Source organism: Erpetoichthys calabaricus, chromosome 13, assembly GCF_900747795.2.
Source record: "Erpetoichthys calabaricus chromosome 13, fErpCal1.3, whole genome shotgun sequence".
Taxonomy (NCBI): Eukaryota; Metazoa; Chordata; class Cladistia; order Polypteriformes; family Polypteridae; genus Erpetoichthys; species Erpetoichthys calabaricus.
Window position 1 is genome coordinate 48,783,528 of NC_041406.2, and position 12,596 is coordinate 48,796,123.

Below are 12,596 nucleotides of genomic sequence, written 5' to 3' on the forward strand. Positions count from 1 at the left end.
TCTACATCCCAACCCTGTAATGTTTTAAGCTGTCAAAATAAGGATGCAGTGAAAACCACCAAAAAGAATATTTTATTAAAGTGATTTGCTACCTGTGTTAGACCCTGAGCAATTAGAGCAACCTTTTAAAATAATATAAATTTTACTGTAAGTACTTGAAAAAATTTAGAGGGTAACATTTTTAAACCTTACCTAAAAACTATCCATTAACCTCCCAATGCCATAAATCCAGTGCAGGCTGGCAACGAGTCAAAGCTTGAAAAGAAAATTACACTTTTTTACTTGTATCTTACTGTCTGTAAATCTAACAAAAATAAGGCTGGAGTATCACTTGTTTTCACATGACCCACTACGGCAGAAAAGCATAATAACCAAATGTTCCTCTATTATTCACTGACTTATAAAGGAAATTTTATTTCCTTTTATCTTTAGCTGAAAAATATAACATCGCGAATACACCAATGTATAACTCAGATATTAAATGTTGGGGATGTACAGTATAAACATAAAAAAGAATTTGTAATCTATGATCAAAATTGTATGGAAACTTTAGGTGAACCTACAAAAATTGTCAGAGGAACTAAAATCAATAGCAGTGTTTGCAAAGACAGCCAGGCAGAGAGGTCTAAGGTCTAGCGGGTAGAATGCCTGTATTTAAACTAAAAGTGTACAGGGTTATGTAAATTCCCAGCACATTATTTGATTTTGCAAAAGTCACTTGCTATACCAGCACTCATAACGCAGTTAACATATATGTCTAGTACATCTATGAAAATGTGCCTGTAACACTTCTTGCCATGCGCTTCTCTGTGAAAGGTGTTCTATACAATGAAATGTGGTTGAATAAAATCTTTGGAATACAGGCACCCATAGTTTATAAAACTGGTCTACAGTCCTCTGCAAATAGTTAAGAATTTTATCACGAAATTAATAGTCCAAATATCTTGAGCTTTCAATTTGATCAGACAGTATCACTGTGGGTCATTAAATCCCACCAACATTAATAAAAATTATGTTTGTGAAATCCAATGCCAGTTTTGGGGTTACAATCATAGGTCAACCAGCCAGCTATATCACCTGGCACGTTCTTTTTTGTTTGTCACATAAATGCCATGTCCAAACTGATTTGTGCCATTTGATACAAGGCATGGATAAATTCAGAAATAGTCCCAGTAAGTGCATGCAGAAATGCTGCTCTTTAGCTTACGGTCATTAAATCTTAGCTTCTGAGACAATTTGACAGACATTGGCCTTTGTCTACTACCGACACTTGATAGGACTGAAAGCATCATTACCCTACAATATCCTCTTAGATTACAATGGAAAGAATAAGAAGTATTTATTTCGACCCAAGGGCAAAGAATCTATTGTAGTACAGCCTCAAAAGGTTTAATAGAATTTTTATTTAATGTAAAACACCTGTGGTTTTGCACTAAAGACTCAAATAGCTCTATATTTCTATATTTTAGTAGTGTTTGAAACATATTATTACTAAGGTAGCAACATTTATGCCAATATAAAAAGGAGGTTAAAGAGCTTCCTTATCCGAAAGAAGCAAGCTACTGCATTTTTAATGACTAACCAAATATTATCATTGCTTTCTAATTTAACTGCCTTTTTGTAACTCTTTTCTTCAGTCCTTACCAGTCTGATATGTGGTATATCAGTGATAGTGGTAGTGATTCCTGAAGGTTTTTTTGCTTTTTTCTCTTTGATGTGTTAATGATGGTGGTACTACAACAAGCAGACTGGGACAAATCCTGGAGCATAATGGAAAAGTCTATAGGTATAATGTAACCTGTACTTGTCTGATTTCGTCTTGATTTTATACAAACTTGTGAACAGCTGAACATTCGCATATTCCTTCCAGGGCCTTGGACTATCTTAATTTTTGTACATGTAACCCAAAAATGTAGGTGATACTTGACCAAGCTGATGTTCCCACGTGTAACATTGTGGTAAGAGAAGGCCATATAGGAGCATTTACTGACCACTGTTTCCAGGAAAGGATTTCAGTGAAAAAAGGGGAAGTATGCATTGATGAAAATGAATGGAGGAATAATCAGAGCATGCATGACTGCTACTCCATGAAGAGTTCCTTTACATTTTGATTGGCTACAAGACCTACAGTAAACACCCAAGAAAGCGGTTTACATCTCTAAACTTGTTTCAGATATAATGAAAATTTGATATCAACTGAAAATACAGTCCCATATCTATTACACTTTTACAATAAACCTTTTACACTCTGTGGTTGATCTATACTTTTTTCTCCTCTGCTTCCATTTGCTTTTTTTCCTTACTCTTCTATGAAGGAGACTTTGGCACTATTGGTATGTGGGCTTGTGATGCTGGCTTAATAAGAGTTAAGCATCCATTCCCCAAAACCTGTCTGCTTCACTGAAGCATCACAAATTTGCAGAGCCCATTATAATAGCATTGGTCCCTAAGCACAAGCCCAGAATCAAAGTCAGTTATACCGAGTAAATTTAGAATTGCTAATTAACCTAAATGCAAGTCTTCTAGATATAGAAAAGGCTTGATGCTCGCACCACTTACTGCCTTCTGGACAGTTTATTGCTTATATGTAGAATAGCTGACAACAAAACAGGACAATTAAAAGTAATCAAACAAGCAATATGTCAGATGCAGGAATTAAATCCTTGAGAAAGAACATATGTTGGGTGGCTTTACGTTTTATCTCAGTCTCAATTTCTCAGACATCTCAGACACCTTTATTCACCATACTAGCCAGGATTCAAACCCAGTCTCCTGCAACTGGGCTAAAATGGCAGCTCACTTACTATCTGTGGAGCTTTCAAAAATAGACTGGGATGTGGGAAATAAGAAGAAAATACACGTAAAAGCAGGGACCAAATGAAAACTGCTCAAAGACAAGGGGGCAGAGAACTGAACCCAGATCCTCAAGCTGTTAGGCAGTAGTGCTAACCACTGTGCCAATCCTCAATTCTCTAAATTAGATATACAATTCAATGAAAATAAAATAATTAGTTCTGTACATCTTTCTATCATAATTTGGATCTGAATTTATTTTGATGTTGTATGATACATTTCATTACAAATTATAAAATTATATTTGAATTGTTTTGATTTAAAAAGCCATGTTTTAAATATTGTAGACAGTCCTGCAGCATAAAGATAAAAAACTGTTACCTGAACATCTGACTCCCTGAGCGATGAGCCCCCACATGAAATTAGCACAGTACTCGCACCAGTGAGGGCCTCTGAATGTTTGGACCTGGGAGACAAGAGAGAAGAATAAAAATAAATAAAGATGGGAGGCCCTGGGACAGATGGCCCAACAGATGGAGCTCACAAAGGCCTAGGAAAAACAATCCACTCAGCAGGAAGCTCCTTTCTGAGCACATCAGACGGCATGTATGTCCTTTTGTAGTAGAACAGTGATGCCTCTGAAAATGACACAATTGCAAAGTTTACAAAACCCAAAGAGAGAAATAAATACACATTACCTATGCAGAAACAACTTAAGATGCTTTATAAAGGAATTACATTTTCTGGGATAAAGGGAAATTAAGTTTTGTGCACTTATCTAATGTGCATGTTCACTGAGCCTGTGTGGCCAGAGATACCTGGAACAAAAAAATGATCATTTTAAGAAATGACTTCATGTAAAACAGATTACACTTCACAGTATACATGATAAAAAAAGCAAAAAATGAGAATTGTTTATGGTGAAATTGAAAATATTATAAATCGTAACATTTCTAAGCTAATTTGGGTTCATTGGGAGCTGGCAGAATAGGGGATGGAAGAAAATCACCTTGATTGGTTTCAGTAAAAGGTTCTAATAAGTTAAAATATGTTGGGACACATATAGCATTCTGAATGTCTTAAAACTAATTTCTTCTTAAACACCCAGAGTCCCCAAAACACTGGTTAACAGAGATATTAGATAATGTACTTAATTCCTTGTACCAAACACCCACTTTAAAAATATTTACTAAACAACTGGCAAGAAACAAAAAAACAACAAAAAAAAAACAGATATGAGAGATTTTGTTACTAGAAATAATTTAAGTACAGGATGAAAAGGTCTGGCAAAGTCTAATTGGCTGAAGATTAGGGTTAATGCTGTGTTTCCAAAAAATAATTTCCAAAATGTGAAATCTTGGGAGGCTTTCCATTTTTGTTGAACCAAAAGACAATTTTCTCACTTCTGACAGTGGGGAGTCAAAACATCATTTACAGTCCCCGGACTTGATTACAGGACAACTTGATGTATTTTATTTGTAAGAAATTTAAAATATTGCACTTTATAAATACCTATAATACATATTAACATAAACAAAAATATTATTGCTAACCCCAAAATGTGTATTGGAGAAGCAAACATAATGTGCTGACATTACAGAAATGAACACTTTATTATTTTGAAAAACCAGAACATTACAATGGCATTGTAGCATTCAGACATATATAGAAATAATAACAGATAAGCCCATTTATTTTAAAATACAAAAGAAAAATAGAAATATAAGGGAAAAAAATGAATAAAAAAAAACAAAAAACTGAACCTCACCCACATTTCTAATTTGAGGTAATACTGAATGTCGCTTACCCACTGAGTTATTGAAGGTGGGTTGGGATTCTTCCAATTGAGCAAAATAAGTCTGTGTGCTAGTAGTGTGGCATGGGCTGTGACAGTCAACTTACTTCTATACGCTTTAATGCCATCCGGGAGTACACCAGATACCACAGTTTATGGATGAGGAGAGACTGTTACTGTGATGCTCTATGAGGAGTGTGTAAAGATTTTGGTCCAAAATAATGTTAATTTAGTGCATTCCCAAAACATGGGAGCTAGTGATGCTGAAGCTAGGTGACAAAGCCTGCAGGTTGAGTCTTGACTTGGGTACATTTGGGAAAACTTTAGATGAGATAAATTTGATCAATGAAAGACTTTTAATTGAATTATGGAAAGCTTGTTGCATATAAAACTAGAGTGTGCTCTATGTATGGCCAAGTTACACTCCTTTTCTGATATGGCAAATGTAAGGACTCTTTACCATCAAAGAAATGAGTACATTCTAGAGAACAATGTGTCTTGGGTATTAAAAGTCTCTTACATAAAAATGGAATTTCTGATATTTGATATTTCTAATTGGTAGACACCTTTCAGTGACTTTAAATTCCTCTTTTTCATCTACTCTTAAATGTGGTGTTCCTTAGGGATCCGTTTTGGGTCCTATTTTATTCACAATATACCTTCACTCTATTGGAGCTATTTTTAGGAAATTTAACATTTCTTTTCACTGCTTTGCTGATGATATACAGGTTTATATTCCTGTTTGCAACTCTGCAATGAATCAACTGCACAACTGTCTTTTTGAACTAAGATCCTGGATGGCTAGTAATTTTCTTGGATCTGAATCAAAATAAAACAGAGGTGCTTATAGTGGGTCCATCAGCTAAAGCCCAAATTGGTCTTGGACTTCTCGGCTCTTTCTCTGTCTTTTGCAAACCTCAAGTCCGCAATCTTGGTGTTATTTTTGACAGTAACCTCTCTTTTGAGAAACAGATTTATTCTGTAGTTAAGAGTTGCTTTTTCCAGCTTCGTCTTTTAGGTAAGATCAAGTGTTTTTTTTATCTTCTAGGGATCTTGAGAAAGTTACTCATGCTTTTATCTTTTCTCGCCTTGAGTACTGCAATTCGCTGTATTCTGGGATTAGCAAATCCCTGATACGCAGGGCCCAGTTGTTCAAAAGTAATCCAATGGGATTTGGGATAACAGATTGGATTGAATCTTGAAAATGGGTTGTTCAAAAGGAAAAGAGGGATTCTGGAATCAGATCAGATCACCTAATCCAGTCTCAGTTTTAATCAGGATCAGACAGTCTTTTGTGTTGTGCAAAAGTTTGTGTATGAATTGGACACATTTGATCCCAAAAATCAGGATAATCCTGATCCCAACACAGAGGTGGATTCAGTGTGGATTTCTGGCACACAATAAAATAAAACTTGAAAATTGATCAAAAAAGCTATGTTTGCAGGTGATGTATACATCTATTTATATTTTGTACAATTGTTGAACTAGGACAGTGACAATGTAAATAAAGTAGGGAATAAGACATGAAGCCTTTTGGTATAGTCAAAAGAAAAAAATCCCTGTGAAATATCAGTACTCAAAAAAATCTCAAAGCTCAAAAAGCTCTACTGTCCATTGTATTTTAATGAAAATGACAATTACTATTACTCAAGTCATCAGTCAGAAGTAATGTCTTACAATTGCATCCCTGATCACACATCCAGTCTGGCCCTCATTTGGAGCGAACATTGGAGGTTGCTCTGGTTGCACTTCATCAGGCTCAGGTCCATCATGTATGTCATCAAGAGGAACATTACGCCTGGTGGCAATGTTATGCAAGACAATACAGGCTAGTATTATATTGCATGCCACCTTGGGTTCCACCTGCAAGTAGTTAAGGCATGCAAAGCACCTCTTCAGGACTCCATTTAAGTGCTCGATTACGCATCTTGTTTTGCAATTTGCAGAGTTGAAGCCTGCCTGCTCAGGTGTGTTTGCAACTGGAAAAGGGGTCATCAGCCATGGTAGGAGTGGATAAGCACGGTCTCCCAATATTATGCCATTTGGTCAGTTGGACTGGAGCTTTCTGTATAGAGCGCTCTCCCTCAGGATACCTGCATCATGGACAGACCCTGGCCACTTGACAACACAGTTTGTGCTGATGAGGTCAGCGTTAGCCACAAGTTGGACATTGATGCTGTGCCTCCCTTTTCGGTTCACATACTGCCACTCCCTTTCATGAGGCGCTTGAATGTGCACATGAGTACAATCAATAACACCATTAGTATTAGGCATGTTCCCCAAAAGAAAGAAACTTCACTTAGTTTGCGCCATCTGGTCATCCTTGGGAAATGAAACAAATTCATTGACCAGACGGGCCAATTCAACTGAGACAGCTTTCACAACATTACTAACAGTTGATTTGTCCACTCCCATATTGTCACCAACAACCTGGTAGAAAGTCCCAGAGGCATAAAAGCGCAGTGCAATTAGGCAGTGTTCCTCCACAGACAGAGCAGGACTCCTTTTGGTTTTGTGCTGTAACTTTGGCCTGACAAGGTCTACAGTGTACTTGATATCATCCCTCCCAAAGCGAAAATGGGCATACAGTTCCTCTGTAGTGTATTGCGCAAGTGGTTTGGCGTGCTCAGCATACATTCTTTCACGGTATTTTCTCCTTCCCAACATGTGGTAGCGATGAACAACACCTGCCATGCCAGTGCCTCTGTAAACCTATGACCAAGGTGTGTAAGAAATTGGTGATTTTATTTGGTCACACACCAATTAAGCAACAACGAGCTGACTGGTTTGTCATTTGTTAAATTACCCCAATCAAGCACAGGGCCTATAAAATCAGTGTTAGCTACACAAAAGAGATGGAACCATGGACTCAAAAGGGCCTAATTTCACAGTGGCAGAAAACCATGCACTGTTGGAGGGTGTTAGGTGCCATTATTCCTCCATAGTAGGACACTTCAGTTCATTAAAGGGGAGAGAAGTGACCAAGAAATGCAAACAGAACATTTGGGAGGACATCACCAAGAATGTGAATGCTATAGGGGCTGGTCAGAAAAGGACCACAAAACAAGTCATATTAAGATGGAAGAACCTTAAAGCCAAGGCAACAAAGGACCTTGCTGAGGCCAAAAACCCCACAACGGGTAACAAGCCTTTCAAGAGGGGTGAGTATACTGACATTGTCCTTGACATTATTGGTGGTGACAAATCAGAAGCTCTGCATGGAATTGATGGTGTTGAAGTCGATGGTGAGCCCACAGTTACAGAGGAGGGTGGGCCTGGTCCTCCTAATGAAGAGGAAATATTTGTCCTCAATCTCAGTCAAGTGGTTGAGGTAAAAGGTGGATCCTCACAGATAGAGCCAGCTGTTGTCACAGAACCTTTAAAAAGAAAGCGTAAGCATTCTCCAAACCTGGATGGTGACGCATATGAGGTGCTTCTTACAAGAGAAACTGAAAGAGTAGAAGTGCAGATTCTTCTGGCAAAGGAACAACTCCTCCTTATCCAACTACAACAAACTAAAGTCAGAATGGAAATCCAACTCCTAAAAGCAGAAATTGAAAGAGCTGGTCTCGGTACCAATTTGGAACTGTAAATGTTCCTTATTTTGTTGACTATTGGACTTTTTTGTTTTACAATTATATAAAAATAACCACAGTGCATATGTGGGGAAATATTTTATTCTTTCAGTCATTCATTCATTTATTCTTGTGAGATTGAAATGGAATCTGGCTGTTTATAAATGAAATGGAAAAATATTTGTTTATTGTGGTATTTTCTGTTTCTTCCAAGTAACACACATGATGGCTATTTGGCTACTGGTATTTTTGGTCCGCCAGTTGTTCTTTACATAGCCAGTAGGCTACCCTGTGGGTTCCATTTAAAGCACTGGTAAACTGGATTTGGAAATCAGTGATTCAATCTAGTGTTGCTTTGAAAAACCAGCATGAATGTAAAATGATTTACCAGATCCTGGATAGCAAAACAAGGGATTTCAAAATCCAGATCATTTTTATCCTTATTAAATAGTTTGAACAACTGGGCCCAGGTTACAGTTGGTCCAGAATGCTGCCGCTCGCTTTCTGGTTGGGGCAAGAAACTCTGATTCTGTTTCTCCAATATTAGCTTCTTTACACTGGCTGCCTGTCAGTTTTCGAATTGATTTTAAAATCTTGTTGCTAGTTTTCAAATCTTTACATGGACTTGCTCCTGCCAATTTATCTGAATTGTGTGCTTTACACCAGCCATCCAGAGTGCTTAGATCTTCTGGTCAGCTGTCTCTTGTTGTCCCTCGTACCAAGTGTAAAACTAAGGGGGACAGGACTTTTGCAGCAGCTGTTCCTCGCCTGTGGAATTCTTTACCTCGTCACATAAAGGAGTCGTCGACAATTGAACTGTTCAAAACAAGATTAAAGATTCGTTTCTATTCACTTGCTTTCCGTGACCTTCAGTAATACTGATGGTTTCCTCATTGTGATTATGTAATCTTACTTTTATTTATTATTTATTTTATTTATGTTCATTTATTTTATTTCTATTTATGTTTTTTATGTTAATTGTATGTTTTTTTCTTCTTTTATTGTAAAGCACTTTGGCCACAGCATTCCTATGTTGTTTTAAATGTGCTATATAAATAAATGGACATTGACATTTGAGCAAAAAGAATAATAAGCAGTGAGAAATAATATTTTACAATGGGCTTGTCTTTATTGCTTTAAGAGCACTGACCTTTTGCACATGGTATACACTGCCAGGTGTGGGGTGTATTGAAGATACTGGGCTTAGGGTCACTGAATACCAAGTCAAGCACCATTGTTAATGGATATACGCTCCAAAATTATTATGGTGCTTACCCATCCTTATGAGTCTGTATCCTTGCTTTATGTTTCTGCTGCTGTACGCATGTGAATTTCCCCTTGGGATTAATAATATTTATCTAATCTAATCAATAAAGGCAACAACACAGTTTGACAAACATCTGTACAATGGATGGCATAGTGGTTGGTGCTGCCTGGGTAAAGCTGAATGTTCTTTCCATGTTAGTGTAGGATTTACTGGCTTCTCCAGTTTTCCCAAAGAAGTGCACATTAGGTGGAATAATGAATCTACGCTGGCCTAGTGTGTGTGTGTGTGTGTGCACGTATTTGTGTATGAGTGGGCCTCATGATGTGCTGGAAAATTCCCCAGTACTGCCTCACGTGTTTGGACCACTGCTGAATAAATACGCTTGAGCTCCTAAAGATGTGAATGTTAGTTTGATTGGTGAACGCACTGACACAGTCCAAGTCTAGGTGCTGTTTCATGTATGGTTCCTGCCTTGTGCCTGACACAGCGGGGTTAGGCTCTGTTTGTTACAAACGTGTGTTAAGAAAATGGATGTGTGGGTGAAGGTGAAGACAAAGACAGTTAAATATGCTCCCCTCTGAAATACCCCACCGAGCTACACTTTGTTTTGTTTAACTAGAATCAGGCAAGGTAAATATATGAAAAAAACAAATCACTGCTAATCTGTTCTTTAAATATATTTTTCTTTGGGAGTCATTAAATGGGTGGGAATAAATTAACACCCAAGTTAATCATTCCAGCCTTTATAAATGTATTCTTTGTATTACAGCTTAAAGTATTAAAATATTTCTTTATTCCTTACACATCTGTTCATCTATACAGTATGCTTTTCTGTGGTGCTCTACCTATAGCATTCTACTTATCAGTACATTCATCCATTTTAAACCTTCTTATTAGTTTTTTTTTACAGCAACTGTATGGACAAATCATACTTAAATAAAGCATAAAGCAACAAATCAGCTATTCAGAATAGATAACAACAGTGTTAACTACAGTATATGTGTTAAAAGGTTTCAAACTATTTGTATTAAAAGACATGAAGAGACGACAGCTACATCCACAACTGAAAAATGTGAAAAGCTAATTGAACCCAGGAGGAGACACAATCATGAAACAGAATATTTAAAAGACCAAACTGAAGAGTGGGGAGCTGACAAAAAACAAAATGGTCCATTTAGACCCTTAGTATTATGTGGCATTGAAGACAGCACCTCTCCAGAAAAAGTCCATTCAAGCACAGTCAACATTTTAACATTGTGCTCAATGATTTGTGTAATATGGTATTCAGTCCACATTTTATTTTATTAAAATAATGGGTCTTAATGTATTTATTAGATTTTTTTGGGGGAAATATTCAAATCAAAAGAAAAAAACTTAAGAAAATATATAAATTGTAATAATTCTGCCAACCCCTTTAAATTGTTTATGCAGTAATTAAACAGTAGATAATTATGTATAATAGGTATAGACTCTTGAAACATTGGTTAACATTTTTTGGAAACGACGTTCAGCAGAAATTCAGGCCATGAGTCTGTGAGGTTAAGTATGTGACAGCTCTGCACATCTGGATGTTACAGTCTGCACTCATTCATCTCAGGCTTAGGCTTCAAGTTGGCTTCTAAATGTTACTGGACAACAGTTTTCACTGTCTGCCACTTATTTATGATTAAAAACAGCGACATTTTGACGTTAAGCTACTATGTTATGATTTTGGTTAATTGCCTGATAGACGAAGATTATTTGCTAAGCTTTTTATGTCACTTATAGACTTTTAACAGATTTTTTTTTGTTTCTCTTTTTACTACATTTACTTTCTCTTTTGAAAAGTGTACTATGATGCAGCCACCACTATGCTTTACAGTAAGGATGGTGTTTTCAGGATAATGTGCTGTGTCACACTTGTGCCAGACGGATCACTTAGCAATTTATTCAACAGTGGTCTTCATTCGGATTTTCTAAGCATCGAGAAACTATGATGATACTGTATGAATGATTGTGTCAGTAATTCCTTTGGCGGCCTTTCCTCTCATTTTACCTGAATATTCAATTTCAGAAGATCTCCTTTTCAAGAAATATTTAGACCTCTGCCATATTTTCTTTTACAGAGGGATTCACTTTGGTTTAGGAGAGTTTCAGTACCCTCTCTCTAATGTGTGCCTTTCATAAACCTTATTCTACATTTCTTTCAAACACTGCATTCATAATGTAGGTTTTGTTTGAAGATGAACTATTACTTGGACTTCCCAAAAATTGATGTCTTTAACCTGAAGGCATCTGAAACATCTTGAGTGCACTCTTTCAGCTATTTATGGAACATCCAGGAACAGTCACTACAGCCTCTTCATGTGTGTTCAAGCAAACAGGGCAAGTGAGAACTTACAGAGGCAGGTACTCTATGTTCTGATATCTTAGAAAAATCTGTGCAACCATTTGCTTGTGCTTTCACGACCAATTGTAAAATAAAAATCCCAGTTACTTTCTTAAATTTCTGCATTCTACCACAAAAAATGTATATTTATAAAATTATGACTACCTTTTTTCTAATTATTCCTATTACTATAACATCATTTTCTCAAATCTATTGAATCCTTTTTAGAAAGGGAGGGAGGGTGCCTATCTTGGCAGTACTTGGACCAGGTGCTAGTCTATTATTATTATTATTATTATTACTATTATTATTATTATTATTATGTTCAGTAGATGTTTTAGTCTTTTTACTTCTCGTAAGTTAAACTGTATTTTATAAAAGCACTTTGAACTGTTTGCAGTGAATTAAATTTATTGTTGTTATTACTAAAAAAATGTGGAACAGCATTAAAAGAGGGGAATGTTTATAAGCCACAGTTTGATGTTTAGATTTTGTTAAATATATGCATGATGTTACTGCTCACATAAAGCATGGAGTCAAAACATTCTAACAAAACTCGAATATACTGTATAGGGAATATATAGGGAATGTTAAGGTTCAATGGGAACAGTCGTGATGTTACACAGTTTCAATACAAAGGCTGGGGTGATTTTACCTGTCCTCTAACAGCTACACCGTACAGTATAACAAAACTGTAAAACTAGAGAACATGGATGGCATCATTTACAAGGTCCCAGCAGTCTTAGTCTGTCAGTGTAACTCAGCAGTTCAGTTCTTACAAGCTCAACACACTCTTAT

General features: G+C 36.6%; 1 protein-coding gene across 4 annotated transcripts in view; it reads right to left on the reverse strand.

Annotated features, from left to right (window-relative positions):
- Nucleotides 1-12,596, reverse strand: part of chn2 (chimerin 2) — a 552,284-nt gene that overhangs the window by 37,669 nt on the left and 502,019 nt on the right. For all 4 annotated transcript variants that reach the window (XM_028818219.2, XM_028818218.2, XM_051935482.1 and 1 more), the window contains exon 8: nt 3,175-3,259. In XM_028818219.2, the coding sequence (XP_028674052.1) occupies nt 3,175-3,259 (85 nt within the window). The remainder of the gene's footprint in view (nt 1-3,174; nt 3,260-12,596) is intronic.